General features: G+C 42.0%; 1 protein-coding gene across 2 annotated transcripts; it reads right to left on the bottom strand.

Moving 5' to 3' along the window:
* Window positions 1-1,708: 1,708 nt before the first annotated feature.
* fam83e (family with sequence similarity 83 member E) lies at window positions 1,709-17,741 on the bottom strand. 2 transcript variants are annotated; one of them, XM_048253803.1, is made up of 9 exons: window positions 17,430-17,741; window positions 16,459-17,263; window positions 14,201-14,347; window positions 9,357-9,481; window positions 8,682-9,104; window positions 4,032-4,088; window positions 3,223-3,406; window positions 2,759-2,950; window positions 1,709-2,101 (listed from the first exon to the last, which is right to left on the bottom strand). In XM_048253803.1, the coding sequence occupies exons 2-9, from the start codon at window positions 16,945-16,947 to the stop codon at window positions 1,919-1,921; spliced, it is 1,800 nt and encodes a 599-aa protein (XP_048109760.1). In that variant the 5' UTR covers window positions 16,948-17,263; window positions 17,430-17,741; the 3' UTR covers window positions 1,709-1,918. The 2 variants fall into 2 exon arrangements, with proteins under 2 accessions (XP_048109760.1, XP_048109761.1); XM_048253804.1 differs by having other exon boundaries at window positions 2,765-2,950.
* Between the last annotated feature and the right edge of the window lie 199 nt (window positions 17,742-17,940).

The raw sequence follows: 17,940 nt of genomic DNA, 5'->3' as shown, positions 1-17,940 counted from the left end.
CTGTAGCTCTCCCCTTTAAATTACTTAATTTAACATTTTGATTGAATACATTAGTTATATTAATTGTAGCAAATAAATAAAAGTTAAAAGCAAACATTTTATTTAGAAGTCAAAAACATAACTCTATATTACCATCTCAAACACTAAACATGTATAAGCCTACTGTGCTTAAAAAAAAAATTCTCACGGCCTCAGGTTCACTCAGACCAACAATAATAGCACAAATTTGTCCAGAGAAGTTCTATAAAAGCTTTTACATTTTAATACAGTGTGTATGTAGTATAGTGTTTACAATTAACTTTTTACGATTGCTGATGAATAAAACAAAGAGTTCTGTCTAAACTACGCTAAAAATTACCACTTGGTATAACAGGCTCATTTTTGCGTATCAAAAAAATCAGACATATTCTCCTGCTTCAATGCCGTACACTTTCTGCCTGCTCTGTCCTTACACCTTACACTACTAATTCAGGGATTCACAGCAGTAGAGTAGAGGTGAAAAGAGAGCCCCTCCGAAAGAGTTATTTTTAACTGCATTTAATCCTTAGAAGAGTGAGGGTTTTTTTTCTCAGTACCACATCTATATCAGTGCAGATCTAAAACGTACTCTGACTGCTATTTAAAAATGAAATTCCTATCATCAAGCTCACCTTCAGTATAGTAGCATGTTAATAACATATTCCTCAAACTCCCAGCCTGAAATTGCATCACATCATCCAGCTGCTATGATCATTGAAGCCACTCCTTTATTTTGGATGACCTTACTGGTTTAAGGTGTTGTTCTTCAGAGCATCGTTGCTATTCATCAATATCAAAATGGTTTTATGCAAGGTAAGAACATGTAACACAGGGGTAAAGCCAAAAAAAGGATAAGGAAGGTTTTTTGGCCTACTTCCGCAGACAAAAAGTTGGTTGCTTAAGCTCAGGGCCAGAGTGGGGCCACTTTTCAGCCCAAGACCGGCCCACGTTTTCCACAGTGGTGGAAATTGGATAAATGAAGCAACATTTCAGCTCTTACTATCCTGTAGTTTTAGTACCATGGTTCAACAAATGCGTAAAGGTTATATAATAGTTCACTTCAACTGTGAAGTTAACAAAAAATATTTCACTATTCTACAAGTTAACAAAAACAGAAAGAAAGAAAGCCTTTGAAATGTAGCCTATCCCACGCTTCCACAAAGAGGCATATTGAACTAATGTTTAGGCTATGTTTTTTGCATGGGTAGGCTATATTGTTATTTGGTGATTTAGCCTACTCCTTTACTACACCCTCTTCTGAGCAAACAAATATAGGTTTATCATGTAGTATAATTGCTCTTTCTTACATTAAATAACTTTCATTTATCCTCTCTACTTGTCCCTGTAGTCATGGCCTAGAATGCGGAATAGAATACGGAACCTGTATACTGTATAGCCTACTTTAAGAGAAGATAGACGTGACAAATGTCAATATTTTTTTCCTCGACCGGCCCAAAACTGAAGCGGCCCACCGGGAATTCTCCCGATTCTCCCGATTACCCACCCCGGGCCTGCTTAAGCTTCACCATTTTTAACAGGGCAAACATCACACACACACACACACACACACACACACACACACACACACACACACACACACACACACACACACACACACACACACACACACACACACCCACACACCCTAATCATGGAGCACAATTGAGTTAATGTGTTCATGGTCTTACAATTGGAAAAAAGAGGCCAAAGGGCTTTAATTTCCACAATAGCCAGTTCTTGGTTGTCCTTTGCACCAATGGAACAGTAGTCCCGTCCAAGCTCCCTCAGAACTGACTGAGAGTACTGTCCTTAGCACCATGCTCGAGATGCTGCCTGGGTCACAGCAGTCTATGGAACTAGGACTTAAATAGGCAGTCATACGCAGCAGTTCTGCATGGAATTACTTCTCCTCATCACTCCGCTGCCTTGTGGGCGACCTCCACTCCTTCTGGAAGCCAAAGGTGGAGCTGCGAGGCCGCATAGGAGACAGGAAGGACTTTGGAGGTCTTTGGATGTTGTTCTTGTCATCGGTTCGCTCATTCATCAGGGCCTGAGCAGGGGTCTGGGGCAATCCGTCATAACACTGGACAAAAAAAGAGAGTCACTAGCACTGAAATTTACACGTAGCTAAGAAATTACTGGAACTGAATAACTATAATATACAACCTTGGTTAGCATTATCATTGTGATATACTGACAGGAAACTAGCTACCACCACCACCACTAGGCTATCATTAGAACTGTCTCTAGCAGGAATCAAACATGTGACAAATGAGCAAATGTGTCTTCATGCTATATGACTGTAACAAGGAGGAGCAATGAGGCTAAAACCATGAGTGCTAGCATCTGTTGCTAGTATATAGCAACTAAGGTGCCTGGCAGTGAGGTTTACTCACTGCACAGCCGTGAAAATGCTGCTGGCTATACCTTCCAAACCTCACTCCCATCCAGATCACATCAGCAAACAGTATTCAACCCTGAATTCTATACTGCAGCCCCAGATATGGAAGGCAGGAAAGCTAGCACTCATTGATCTCACAGGTTTGTGTCACATGTTATCTGGCCCTGATTACCCATGAATCCACTGGAATCACCTGTAGATCTGGCTAAAAATCTATCCAACCAGAATCAATCTATAACTGACATGCCACTCTCCTTGCAGCATGTGTGTTATGGATGCCTATGAAGCTGTGCCTTCACAATTACAAGTGTTCAACTAGCTGCCCTGTGCCACACTCACACTTGCCTGTGGATGGTGGTTTGTGTCAGCGTAACCAGTGCTCAGGTCCATCATAGAGCGGCTGATGTCAGACACGGTGGACTTTGGCCCTCGTTTTGGCGTGCTGATATTCTGCCGGCCTTGGAGTCTCTTCATGATGTCACTGAGCGAGCTGAAGTTTTCTACCTGTGGTACTCGCAGGATTAGAGGCCTCTGAAGAGAATAATAATACCGGAAAAAAAAATGTTTAAACCAAGCTGTGCCAGTGGAAGTGAAAGCTAAAATACAGTAGCTTGGCCTATAAGAGAAATTAGCTCCCATTTAGATGGATCCATGGGTTAGGCTTGGGGTTAACATAGCAAATATCAGTTGCCTGTTTTGAACCTTGACAGTGGGAACTTGTGTTTGATAACAGACATTAGTGTTCTTAAAATTCACAAAATTTTACACAATTCACAAAAAAAAAACACCAGAATGTGTGTCACCTTTGCTTTTGTTGGTTTAGGCTTGGCTTGGTTTTGCTCAATTTTGGCCTCATCAGGGTTGGAACCCCTTCTGACTGCTAACTCCTTTCTACTGCTGGGAGACAGTGGTGTTGGCTCGCCCCTAGGACTTCTCATGTTCTTCTGTTCATTGAGCTTGTCTATGCAGGACAATCTCCTCAGAGGCCTGTGTAAGAAATAAGGTTCACCAGTTATTTCTGTTAACTTGAAGACCTGAGTGAGATGAGCTAGCGACAGATACGAGTACCCATTGAATTTAGCTTCTTACTAACATGCCCATCTCCCATGTCTAAAGTTGAAAATTTGAGTTTGGTGCGGTACTAAGGTTATCTTTATCTACACAAATCAGATACATGTACACATAAAGCGTTTAAAATATTTATTTTTGAGGAAGTGTTTCTGAACATGTTTCGTCTGTACTGCAAAGAGCTTGCTTGACTGCTTTTTTGTTTGTGGCCTCTTCCAGGTAGTGTTGATGGAGTTTGCTTCCTGGGTGCCAACATTTTTGTTAAGCAAATTCCTCACTCACCATACCATTACTGTGAAATGTATTGTAAAACACACATTGACATGCATGCACACACACAAGGCATCACTAGTCATCACTATACAGTGGTTCAACAAGTTCTGTCAAAATACTAATTAGAAATGCAGAAAAGCTCTTCATTTGGTGTCTTTTCACCAAAGGTATCTTATTCACAAACAATCTCCTTGTTATGAGGGTGAAAGCATTACGTAACATGTCAAATTGATCTAATCAACAATGTCTTTTTGGTTCTTTGTGTACTCACCTGAAACTGATGTGATTATACAGCCTATCCTTTTCTGAAGCTAAATTGATGCCTGTCCTAAAAAGAGTGAGAAAAATAATTATTTAGTAGAATTTAGATAATAATGATAAGGGGTAGCCTAGATAACTTAATTCACTCTCCAATGTGTCTGGTTGCCAGCCTAGACACGGAGCACAGACACAACAGAGCATAACATAATCAACTAGATGTACCACATAGCGGTACAAAATATGACCGCCGCTCAGTCCTGTACATCCTCTCCACGAAAATGAATCACGCTTGTCGATTTGTCAGTCACAGCCAGTGGGAGTGTGCTTTGAAGTGTGTGTGTGTGTGTGTGTGTGTGTGTGTGTGTGTGTGTGCGTGCCTGTGTGTGTGTTTGCGTGTGGATGTGTGTTTGTGTGTCCATCCACTACGCTTGCAACTTTTGTGTATGCTTATGTGTGTGTGTGTGTGTGTGTGTGTGTGTGTGTGTGGGGGGGGTGCAACTTGGGACAAAACATATTTTTTCTGTAAAATTCTAGTGGGGCTACATTTTAGCGGCAGTCATAATTATGACCGCCGCGCAGCGAAGCGGCGGTCATATAGGTTTAGTCAGATTTTTTTTTTTTTTTTTTTTCCGCCCAATGATTCCCGGGACACTGAAAGACCGGGTACCTAAACTTGGTGGGCATGTAACCCCATATGGATAGCATGGAACCATCGTTTTTCGTTTTGATCTGTAGCCCCAGCTGGACTGGACCCCGAAAAGGAGGGTAGGGCAGACACAGTTTTCTGTGAATATCTCGAAAACCGTAAGGTTTAGGAGGACCACCTTTTTTTTGTATGTTGATCTCAAGGGGCCATGTCAACCCATTCCATAACCACTCATTTCATGTATAGCCACCTAGTTAAACACAAAAAGGAAAAATGAGGTGTTGTAATTGAAGGTATCTGTGACCTAACATAGTCAAAACTGCACGAAATTGGAAGTGTAGGATCATTATGACACCCTCTGTATGCACGCCAAGTTTTGTGGAATTCCGTTCATGGGGGCCACACAATAAATTAATTTATGTTACTATACACCAACTGGCCTGTAGGTGGCGGAGACAGTTTTCAGTGAATATCTCGAGAACCGTAGGGCCTAGGAGGTCCACCTTTTTTTATGTATGTTGGTCTTAAGGGGGCATGTCAACCCATCCCATTACCACTTATTTCATGTATAGCGCCACCTAGTTAAAAATTAAAAAGCAAAAAATTAGGTGTTTTCATCACAATATCTCTGGCTGACAAGGTCAAAACTGCACGAAATTAAAAGTGTAGGACCATTATGACACCCTCCGAATGCATGCCAAGTTTTGTGTACTTTCGTTCATGGGGGGCCTTACAATAAAATAATTTATGTGTACATTTAGTGACGTACACCAACAAGGATTCCCGGGACACTGAAAGACCGGGGTACACAAAACTTGGTGGGCATGTACCCCCACATGGATAGCATGGAACCGTCATTCTTCGTTTTGATCTGTAGCCCCCGCTGGACTGGACATCCCGAAAGGAGGGTAGGGCAGACACAGTTCTCTGTGAATATCTTGAGAACTGTAGGGCCTAGGATGACCAATTTTTTCCGTATGTTTGCCTCCAGGGGTCATGTTAGCCCATTCCATGTGCACACATGTGCATAAACAGATACACACGCACACACATACATTTACAGTAATCATACGTATGACACATACTCACACAGTAGACATATGTACGCATGCATGCACATGCACAAACACACATACGCAGGCAAACACACAAGCACGCACATACACACACACACACACCCACACACATAAACATAAATTTGTACACGCACACATGCACACAATTCAAGAATTTTTCCCGTCATCTACTCCCTGAATTTTTGGTCATTGATACCCGGGACACCGAACCACCGGGGTACATGAAATTTGGTGGGTATGTAGCCCCACTAGACTTTTACGGAAAAATTTAATTTCCGTAAAAGTCTAGTGGGGCTACATCTGGGCTGGGCCCCTGAATAAAAAAAAAAACCAGTTTTTCCTAAATAAATACCTGAACCGTGGCACTGAGGATGAAGAATCTTTTTATGGTATGTTGGTCTCAAGGGCCCACATCAACCTGGCTCATAATCACTCATGTGATTTGCACCCCACCCCGGCAAAAAAAAAATGAAAATGCAATATTATTCTGCTTTAATCGCCCCTATCTTCAGTTAAGATGTTCAGAACTGCACCAAATTTTATGTGTATGATTGACCTGGCATTCTCTGGGGGTATGCCCAGTTTCGTAGAATTTCATCCATGGGGGGGTCTAATAAAATTAGGTTATGTGTACATTTAGTGACTGTACACTCATTGGCCTGTAAATGGCGGTGCACACATATACACATGCACACACACAGGCACCCACATACTATCGGTATTAGAACGGCCGATACATAATTACAAATTCAGTAGGATTAAAAAGAAAGCCAAAATAAATATTCATCATCATCATGGCTGCATTTTTCAGTATTGGCGGAGAAGTAGTCGTTTGTCCACTAGATGGCGATCGTTGCAGTGAGGCTTAATTTTGTTGGAAGTTAAAAAGTGGGTTGGAAAAACAATGGACGCTTCCTACAAGGACTGTAATTTACCCATGAACATCTAATAAGGATAGGGACGATGTTCACATGAAGTGTAATTCCCATTTCTTCTTGAAGCCGAAATAAATCTGAGGATGTTTATCGGACATGCTTGGTTTTTACTGCAGGTATGCGTTAATCTTGTAATATCAATAAGGACCTAGGTAATGTTACCGTTAGCGTTGGTTGAGTGATGGAGGCATTTGATTGATTGCATTTGTAGAAAACTATAAATGCGGTTATACCAAGCAAATGTATAGCAGCACTGTTTGTATCTTCGACTGTCATTTATTGCACGTGCTACAAAAATCATTCTGTGCAATGGAAGATTTACCAACGTTATAACCGGTCTGATACAGTTTTGCCTATACATGCATTGAGACTGAGGCCTGTTTATTTTGTTTTAAGTGCGTGCAGGGTGTGAGAGGGGAATCGATGTGCTTTGATTACAGCTTGGTAGTTGTAGTCTGTGAAATTAAAAAGCACGTGTGTGTGAAGTATCCAAACAATGACACCTTCATTTCATTATGGCTGCTTTAGCAAAACACCTTAAGCTACTGTGTAGTGGGTCCCATTTAGAAGTGGCTACTTCATTCGCGCTTTCCTTGACTCATGGAGCTGCATGAATGTTATTACAACTTTTCGCCACGATATGACAGTTTAAGTCCGCTTGATACTGTAAGGCGTAAACCATTGGTTTCCAAAGGAGATTTTATTTGTGTCGCCAGCATAGCCTATTGACAATTTATGTTGTAAATAGGCCTACCTTATAATCCTACCTGTAGCTTAGGGAAGCTAACAGCTTTCTATTAGGATCTAGTTTGTTAGTTACCGTTTTGTCATAACTCCCTGATGCATTTTTGCATTTAGAATAGCCAGAGCGTGTATATCTCAATCGGAGGAAAATTAAACAATATCGGTGCCTATGGACTAGGCTGGGTGAACCCAGCCTGATCTGCCCGCTATTTATTTTTGATTTCTTAAAAGATTGAGCTTGGTCTGATGAAAGCCAGACTAGCCATGGACCTCAGTTAAACAATGCAAGGGAACATGAATCAGCCTATATTTGCAACGTAACAATAACGGACAAAAGCTCTTCAACTTTGGCCCGTTAAAATGTGTATGAACAGTCTAGCGACGCATTTCATCAAGGCCCATTTGGACATGTCAGTTATTTGCACCACTGGTTAGATGTAAAACAGCATTTCGTTTCAGGCTAGGCTACTGTTACTTAATTTGTGCATTAACAATAACGTTTCAGACTACTGTTACTTAATTGGTGCATTGACAATAAAGTATTACATGAACTAAAGATGACTAAAATCTTATGTAGAAGAAGAAACATTCACAAAAAATCCATCCATCCAAAATGACCTTTGTTTTTTTGATAGCTGTTGAAAACGACATGGAACTGACAGAGATGTTTTTGTTTATAAATACATAAAAAAAAAAAAAACATTATGCTGATACCTTTTGCTTTTCCCAAATACAATGTAGCCTACAGGTGTAAGTGACCTTTCATCAATCCAGTTGCAATGGATGAACTGTGATGAACTGCCCTACTTGTGATTGTTTAGAGATTTTAAAGGTTTTATAACAATGCTACATCTTCTTTGGCTATTCTACAATCTATTCACCTTTTCAGCACCAGTAGGCTACTTTCTGTGCAGCCGCACACACACACTCAGGCATGCCAAACAAGCATACACAAAAGTTTCAAGAGTGGGGGATGGAGTAAAATATGGAGACAAATTGAAGTGTGATTTATTTTCGCGGAACGGATGTACAGGACTGAGCGGCGGTCATATTTTGTACCGCTATGCGGTACATCTAGTTATTAAGGTATCAATATCTGCTCTATAGACATGGTTGCATTAACACATTTGCCTTGTTGTGGATTTAGAGTAACCTCTGACCACAAAAGATACACTGACAGGTTTGAATTATAATTCACATAACATTATTATTCCTACACGTTTTCCTGGAGCTGGGCTAGTTTAGAATGTAGGACATACTGCTGTGGGATTGGCTTCTCCTCAATAACCAATGGCTCCTCAAATATAGGCCCACTGTACTGCACTGGCCCCTCTATGAAGCCAGGTGGGGGGCTGGAGAGCAGGCCCATGGAGTCAGGGCACCTCTGAATCACCCCCAAGGCCTCCCAGTCGATGGGATTGTCAGTGTAGGACGGCGGAGGGCTAAGGTTGTTCTCCACCAGAAAAGGCTTGTTAGACTTCAGGTCCAGCCTTTCGGGACGGTTCATGGCGACCAGACCCTCGTCCATGAGCCCCACTACAGGCCGCCCTCCCTTCCAGGTGTCAGGGATTGGGAGCGAGTTGGCAAAGAGGATACGAAACTCCCGGTCAAAGGATTCCACCACGGGGCCGCTCATGACCATCACCAGCTGTCGGTGTAGGTGGGCGTCTGACCACGTGAGGCTGAAGAGAGGTAGTGGATACAGGATGAGTGTGTGGGCACAGCTATAGTGCCTTAGACCAGTTACATATAGCGAGCCTATAGCTAAAAGTGAGCTATAGGCTAACTGGTCTAACCCACTTCCAGTGAATTATGCTAAGCTAGGCTAATGGTATCAGACTGGGTAATATCACACTCAAAGAAAAGAAGGGTATGTATCCTCTACAACCTATGAAGACCCTCATTTTATTCTAAGTTAAACTGTGCCATCTTACCTGTAACTCCCCACCATTACCTTCTCCAGGTCAACCAGGATAAAATTCTCTTTCAGTTCCCCAACAACCATCTTCCCTTCTCTAGAGCAGAAGGTCTTGCCTCCCAAGACACGCACCCTCATGTTCTAAGATGGAGATGACATAGGCACAGTTATGCTTTGATGCAGATAGAATGAAATTCCAGCCAATGAGTCTTGTTCTGTGTTATCTCAATTAAGGAAATAAGGGGTTTTCTTCTTTCTTCTAAAGAATCACTGTGGCATTTAGTTGAGGTGAATTCTGTCACTCTGATTTCAATTTTCAATCAAGTCGTATGTAGGTTGAGAGGGGGGGGGTAGGGGGTAATTGCTTATTCAGAAGTCTGAAGAATTCTCAGAAACACAATGGCATGTTTTTTAGGTGTCTTAAGGGACAAAGGAAACTGCTCCTTAAATGGGCAAAGAAAGGTTGCTTTTTTGTAGGCAAACTTCAGAGGTCTATTGTCTTTGTTGGTTCAAGTTCAAGTTCAATAATTTATTGCCATGTCAACATGGCTGATTTGAATTTGTCTAGGTGCCATTCCAGTTAAAAAATACAAGACAATACACAGGACAAACACAGGAGCATACAGAACATGAAAGACACATACAGAACATGAAAGACAATCACATAGACAAGACATAGACAGGGAGTGAGCTACTGTATTTTTCCTAAAATCTATAATCAGTTCTTTTGTGTTTTTTGAAAACAGGTTGTTCCCCTTACACCATACCTCTAAGGCTGCCACTTCAGATCTGTAATCTGACTCACAGTTCTTACTGATAAGACCCACCACAGTTGTATCATCGGCATTTTCACATTCTCAGAATGGGACACACAGTCATTGGTGTATAGAGAATAGAGCAGAGGAGAGAGGACACATCCCTGTGAGACCCCAGTGTTGAGAATACTGGGTTTGGAGAACAGGTTGTCTATTTTCACCACCTGCCGCCTGTCTGATAAAAAGTTTAAAATCCAGTGACAGAGGGATTGATTGATTCCCATCAACTGGAGTTTACCAAATAATGTAGTGGGTATAATAGTGTTAAAAGCAGAACTGTAATCTATGAATAAAACTCTTGCATATGTAGCTGGGGCCTCCAGGTGCTGCAGGATGCTGTGGAGGCACAGGGAAACAGCATCCTCTACAGACCTGTTAGCACGGTAAGCAAACTGATAGCTGTCCATCCCAACACTGGCTAACTGTCTATAGACGAGCCATTCAAAAACCTTCATTGCAATAGAGGTCAGAGCAACAGCCCTGTAGTCATTCAAACAGCTGATATTTGATTTTTTATGTACAGGGATGATTACAGCAGATTTAAAACATGCAGGGACTTTGCATTCACAAAGTGACCAGTTAAAAATGTCTGTGAAGACAGAGGCAAGTTGATGGGCACAGTTCTTAAGAGTGAAACCAGACACACCGCCAGGCCCTGCTGCCTTCCTCACATTCTGTTTGCAGAGCAGGGCCTTGACTTCATGTTCTTTGACCACAAATGGTGGGCATACAGGGTCAGTTCTAGGTGCAGGGGCTTCGTCGGGTCGGGGGCAGTCAAATCTGCAGTAAAATTCATTAAGCCTATCTGGTAGCTGGGGGTCTACATTTTGTGCTGCCTGTTTAGTCTTGTACCCAGTTATCCTCTGTAGTCCCTGCCATACCCATCTATCTTTAGCCTTTAATTTATCTTCTAGATTATCTCTGTATCTAGCCTTTGCTTATATAATGGGTGTGTATAAGATGGACTATACATTTGCACAACTACTATTGAATAAAACAACATGAATATTCCATTTCTATGGATTCCTGTGAATATTTCAATACCCAATATTCTGCATCCACGTATTGCTAAGGATACACACTGCAGCTAGATGGTAGGGAAGCACCAAAGGTGGAGGGGGGGAGAAGGGCATTTTTGATTAAATTTAATTGAGACATAGTAAGATTAATCTGACAATGTAAAACACTATACATATTGCACATAAACAAGATTGTCATGTATGGATTCCCAAGCTTTCAAATGGTGTATAACATTATTATGCTTCATAGCAATAACGAACTGTGGAGGCACAGGGAATTGACATACAATTGATTTAGAATGTTAGGGGAGGTGGGAGAGGGGGGTAGGTGTGCCGTGGAAGGCATATTTTCATGATAGGTTTAAGGCATATTGCTGTGAAAAATGAGGCCAATTACAAAGAATGATTATCACTCACAGGCACACCTGTAATTTGACTGAGGGGCCCTATTCAGATCAGTGGTGAATATCATACATAACCCATGATATACAATTGAGGGGCCCAATTAAGACATATCACACATAATAAGTAAGGGATAATGTATAGAACGCCGGTCATTATTGGGAAAATAAGTCCCGACAGGGAGGGGTCTTGTTCCGCCCTAAAGGGACTTATTTCCCAATAATGACCGGCGTTCGGTCGGTGGAGAACACAGTAATGACTTCATACAGAGGCTTGGGCTTCAAGGCCCCCTCTCTGGGCCTAGGCCCGGTAGGCCTGTTCAGTAATCCCTGCAATCGTCTGTCCATTGCACCATCACAGTCTCCTTTGATGCAGAAGGTATTAGATTTCAGCCAATAATTCCAGTTCTGTGTTATCTCAAGTAAGGAAAGAATTTCTTCCTTATTCTAAAGAATCACTGTGGCACTTACTTCAGATGAGGCGCGTGTTACTTTGATTTCAACCCAAGTCGTGTGTAGATTGGAGAAGGGGTTGGGGGTAATTGCTTATTCAGAAGTCTGAAGAATTCTCAGAAACACAAAGGGACAAAGGAAACTGGGACTGTTGCCATGCTGTCGGTTCGATTCTATTCTTTCTGCACATTCTCGATGCCATGTTGCTAATTTCCCGTAACACTTCTCTATTCTAAATGTGCATTTGCTCTCACAGTTTTGCTTGGGGTTTCTGTTCTGTAGTAAACTATACAACTTCTAAAACTGCTGACATGTGGAGCCTTATAGAAAAGTACCAAAATTAGGGTTAGGAAGTGGCGGGCTCAGACTTCTTGAAGGGCAGGTGCAAAAAAAACAAAAAGGGCACCTATCTCACGACATGGGGTCCCAACCCCACATAAAAAAGGGGTACGAAAATGTCTTCAAAAATGTAATCTTGAAAACCCCATTTTTTAAAAATAACCCCTTAAATGATAACTTCTGGTTTTGTGGAAAGAAAGGAAATGTGGAAAATATAACCCAGCCACTGGTTAGCTATTGGACCAAGACCACATTGAGTTATCCTAACCCAATGGTCTGGGTACATTATTAAACCCAGCAGATTGGGCATGATTCTAACAGACAGATTGAGACAATGACCATCCACAGATTTAAGGCATCTTGCTGTGAAAAATGATGCCAATTACAAAGCATGATTATCACACACAGCATGACCTGTACAAGTACAGGAATTAGGGTTAGGGTAAATAAGTCATAATATACAGTATACAGTACTTGTGTTGCCATCCTCTATTTAATAATTAAATCACTAGCTATATCACCAGTAGCACTTTTCGAACTGGGAACATTAAATATAGGCTAAACCCATTTAATTCTTCGCACCAGGTGAAACAACGTTGCTGTCACAAACCTCAACATAAGGAGCAGACGCCAACCTCAAATTAACTAATTTAATCACAGCATTAACTAAACTACACCTGGATAAACACACATAATTAATTCTAACTCCCAGTACAGAGTTCACATCTGCCCTCTGAGTACTATGACTGCTTATCTCTGCTAATCTCAGCGCAACCTTTTCGTCATCTCATATCCTCTGAATGCAGAGGAACCTGTTTAGCCAAGCATGGTGCACAGCTATCACATTCATTACATTCCTCAATAACGAAGATTGTAAAAAAGGTTCAGGCCTTGTAGAAAATATCACCCAGTCATTCCACAATTTTCATTTAAAGTTTTACTGTGTTGTGGGAACCTGCACTCTAAAAAATGTTGGGTTAAAAATAACCCAAATATAAACCAGCCACTGGTTAGCTATTGGACCAAGACCACATTGAGTTCTCCTAACCCAACGGTCTGGGTACATTATTAAACCCAGCAGATTGGGCATGATTCTAACCCAAAACGCTGGGTTATACCAACACGTTAGTTGAATTGCCACAATAGACTTAGCAAATTAAATGGAACTGGCTCTGGAATGGAAGTGGTCTAGACTCAGCTGCCATCAGAGACTTGGATGAAGGAAATACTTTGGTCAGTGGTAAAAAATGCCATGGTGTCTCAGTGCTTTGATGTAAAAGACAGGTAAATGACAATAAGTTATGTAAAGAGATTTTAAGAGGCAGACAGGGATTGCTTGAAGGGACAAGTGAATCATTGTGAATGTAAATGTGATTGCCCCAAAGCATTGTGTCACATTTCAGTCATATGAGACACTATTAACCCACACTTACTATTACGTTTCAATTAAGTATGTGCTGTCAGTGCACAGTATATGCTATGTCTGATGCCTTTGTATTACTGTTGTATTCTCTAATCACTAGTCTCAGCCCTTATTGTCATGACAAACACTGTATCAAGGCAATGCAGATAATTTCTATGGATCACGGCACTGACTTTCAACCTATCATCCTTTTCTTTGTCTGGGTGTTAGGGTTTTTAATCTAGAATTACCATAACAAAAAATAAATAAATAAACTGACTCAACAAGGAGAGGCCCAGTAACCCAAGTGTGAGATATAAGTAATATATTAAGTCTAGCATAAATACCAAATTATTCTCTAGTGTGGATTGATGGCAGTGTTTCAGTGTATCATAGTGTCATGTTCAGGAGGAGAGCAATATCTGACTCACGGGATGTCGTAGCCTGTGAGGGGTGAAGTTCTCCTGGACAGACCTCTGGTTGAGGATGATGTAGACAGGGATGCCAAGCGAAGCAACTGAATGAAGGTCGCCAATCACAGCGCTGTCTGAGAGTCTGTCTGTCACTATGGCGATGAGCTGGTACCACAAACAAGACCCATTAAAAGTGGCAGTGGTCCATCTAGGTGTATATTCTGCACAGCATGATATTACAAATGTATATGTGATAGATAGGCTAATTGTGAGATTGTGTGTGTTAGATTGACAAGCATATGTTATATGTTATATGTGATATGTGTGAGGCTGTGTATATCCTGCATGGAATGTAATGATGTGTGTGAAAAAGAATATCCTTATAGGACAATAAAGACTCTATACTATACTATAAAGGTCTCCAAACACCAGAGAGTTAAACAGACACTGTCGAAATAATGCATGCAGAGTGCAAAGTAATTGCAAGTATTGGTGATTGGTATCTTAGGCAAACATATCTAACCTGCTTGTGATAGAAACGTTAGACAACTCATCACATGACAAAACATTGACAAACAGCTGATAAAACATTGGCAAATAACACAATGAGCTGTATTGACTGTAAATGAGTTAGTTCAGTATGCACATCATAATCACCATACCCAGTGATGGGAAAGCTCATGAACATGCCCCCAGAGTGTGGCACTGTAGCTGCCCGAAAGCTCTAACTGTTGGCTGCAGCCACTTGAGCAGGTAAAACCATGCAAAAAATATTATTAAAAATCACAACAGTCAATTATTAAGGTATTCCAAACTTTTGACAGACATAGGCATGGCATGGATGGATGGATTATGAACCCCTGGGCACAGATGCCCCCCTTCCTCCTCCAGATAGACAGGTCCTGAGGCATTCTCCCACGGAAGATTTTTTTATTTTTAAAAAAATGACCCTTTAAATGATGACTTCTGGTGAGTTTTGTGAAAAGAGAAGGGTGGAGAAGGCCCAGTAAGCCCATTCAGTAATCCATCCCTGGACCTGTATTATGACTCCATTTGTCTTCAAAATGTATACTTTAAAAGGAATTACAAACTAGAGTATCTTTGTTAAACTCTATATTACACAGAATATGGTTCTTTGATAGCCTAGAATCTAGACACGCCCCTTGATGTGGGTCTGGTTCACCAGGCTAGTTCTTTGACTTCTTACTTACACTTTTTTTAAACTAAGGCTTAGACTCATAGGTTTGGACCTATAGCCTAATAAGATTTTGTCTTTTAATTTAGATTTTATTATGCTGGCGGCTAATCACACAATTTTTACGCAGTTTGAAAGGGACAGGATTTAGGAATAGGCTACTAAGACAGGCCCCTCTTCTGTCTGACTCACCTCGTGTTACCCCCTGCATTATAGACTGGCTTCTGACAGAAATGATGTTTTGTGCCAACATGTAGAAACACTAGGCCTACTACAGCCTTTAATTGATGAATGGAGGTGCAAATTCCTTTCTTTGGCGATTCACATTAACTGTAGGCTATCACCGCCAGTGCATTGTAAAAGTTTTTTCCAACTTGTGTGCCGTCGCCACATTTAATTCCTACGTTTTGCCTGCATGGATGCGCGACTGAGTGCACATTTAAATAATATGCAAGATGCAACAACCATTTCTAAGAGGCCTATAAATGGCAATTTCTGGCATTACTACTAGCATATGAATGCATTATTTATGTTGAAAGACATGTGAAAGAAATGAATGGCTCAGGCTTGCACAAATTCATCATTTAAAATAAAATGTTTCACTTTCACTATTATTCCGAGAATAGGCTACAATATGGAAAATGTTTCAAAGTTCCCTTTGAGTCTGATCGGCCCCAAAAATATATGGGATTTCCTTAGCCTGTGCTACACCTTTCCAACAAGTTTTGTGAAAATTGTATCGGTAGCTGCGATATTGAATGACAGCCCTACCTCACCGCAGTAGGGTGCAGTAAATGGTATAAATAGCTTAGCGCACTTCACTAACGAAAAACGGAAAACCACCAGGACAAACCACTCAGGGGTGTAGGCTACTCTGGAACCATCACCAGGTTTTTCTGTCTTTATTTTTCTATGTCCGTATATTGGGGGGGACATTTTGGTGATATTTGAATATTGGGGAGGACACGTACCCCTCAATGTCTATGGTGACGACGGCCCTGGTTTGTAGCTTAGCTCACTAAATTTTGCCCATTACTAATCATACTCCATCACAACATTGGTGTGTCTCACATTGTCTTACCTTTTTGGCCCCTTGCAGTAGTTTCCGCACCACCTCTCGCACAGGTGGTGCATCCTCCACTGGTGGGCTGGTGTACACACTGGCTTGGCCCATGCAGTCCCAGCATCCCTTCTCCGGCCAGCCCAGCTCCAGAGGAGGGGCCGGGGTGTCCGAGTGCGTGGGGAAGTAGCATGCCGAGTAGTTCTTCATGCTCTGGCCCTCTCCGTCCCCCTGGTTGCAGTAAGCGGCCGCCTCCACCTCCTCCTCCACCACCACCTGGCTGCTGTGGTAGTCTTGGGCCCAGCCGCTGAGCTGGTTGACCTCCTCGGGCGAGAGGAAGGGGCCGAGGCGTTCGGCGTTGAGCTGCATGTAGAAGGCTCCGGGCCCGTTACTCAGTAGGCACTCCACGGCACTGCGCTCCCCCTCACTATGCAGGAAGTGCGGGCAGGCCTCGGTCACCGGCTCGAACACCACGTCCTCACCCAGGTTCAGCTCTCGCGAGTTTGCCATGGTGACCGGTGAACTCCTGTGTCTGCAGTTGGAAGACTGTTTGACTAAATGTCAAAAGGCTGCTGATTGTGCAGACAGTGAGCTGATTGGTGGTAATTTTACATAACTGATGGGACTTACATCCAATTTTACATAACTGGTGGGACACAGCAGCCACCAATATGATTATTTCTGTTAAAGAATGTCACAACTAAAGGAAGGGGAAACCTAGGCTGGTAAAAAAACAAGCTTATTTTCCCAGAGAGACCTTATCAGAAATAACCCTGGTAATTCCAATAGTGACGCTTCCATGAGTGGTCTACAGACTCCCTCCCACCTGTGAAAGCATTTCAACAAAAAAGACAACGCTTAAAGAATGTTCCCTGCCCTCCTCAAACAAGTTACACATTACACATAATGAGAGTGCAGATACAATATTTGGTTAAAATCTCATATTAAGCAATGATGTGCAGACAGAGAAGCAGTTGGAGAGAATTTCTTACCCATTTCAGTGCTGAACATATCACAGCTTTCTTCTGGTGGGTTGCTTTCTCCTCCTTCCTCTCTCCTCCCACCTTCAATGTGTGCCTTTCCTTAGACTGACATACAGCCTTGCCGTAACTTGGAAAACACTATCACTCACAATCAGTCAGTGAAAGACCTTTTTTTCTCCTTTTTCATGCGATAACTGTGCCATTGTTAAACTTCTGAAAAGCCCAAACTATACAGCTGTTTCCAGGTTACCCCCATAATGGACATATCTGACTTCCACAGAGACAAATGTCAGCCAACTCTCAGGATCAGCTCCCTGCACGTATTTGTATCCTGTGTGTTGATGTCAAGTGGCACTCTTTCATTCCACAATCATTTTACAGGGAGGGTTCTCTGCCGCCGGTCCTACCAGATGAACTGGTCTGTACTGAAGACATCCTCCTGAAGACATTGGTGTGTCAGATGGAGGCTCAGATGCCAGCTCTGCCCTCTGAAACCTCTGAGCTTTCCTCAAGGGATGAA

Source organism: Alosa alosa, chromosome 10, assembly GCF_017589495.1.
Source record: "Alosa alosa isolate M-15738 ecotype Scorff River chromosome 10, AALO_Geno_1.1, whole genome shotgun sequence".
In the NCBI taxonomy this organism is placed as follows: Eukaryota; Metazoa; Chordata; class Actinopteri; order Clupeiformes; family Clupeidae; genus Alosa; species Alosa alosa.
This window is presented reverse-complemented; position numbering and strand designations above follow the sequence as displayed.

Bases quoted from the DNA above. Each gene is read 5' to 3' on its own strand.
- fam83e (XM_048253803.1), bottom strand. From the start codon at position 16,947: ATGGCAAACTCGCGAGAGCTGAACCTGGGTGAGGACGTGGTGTTCGAG. The intron at 4,089-8,681 runs GTATGTCCTACA...CACTCTTTTTAG, and splicing joins GAGAAGCCAATCCCACAGCA to GACAGGCATCAATTTAGCTT. The intron at 2,951-3,222 runs GTGACACACATT...TATTCTCTTCAG, and splicing joins CTAAACCAACAAAAGCAAAG to AGGCCTCTAATCCTGCGAGT.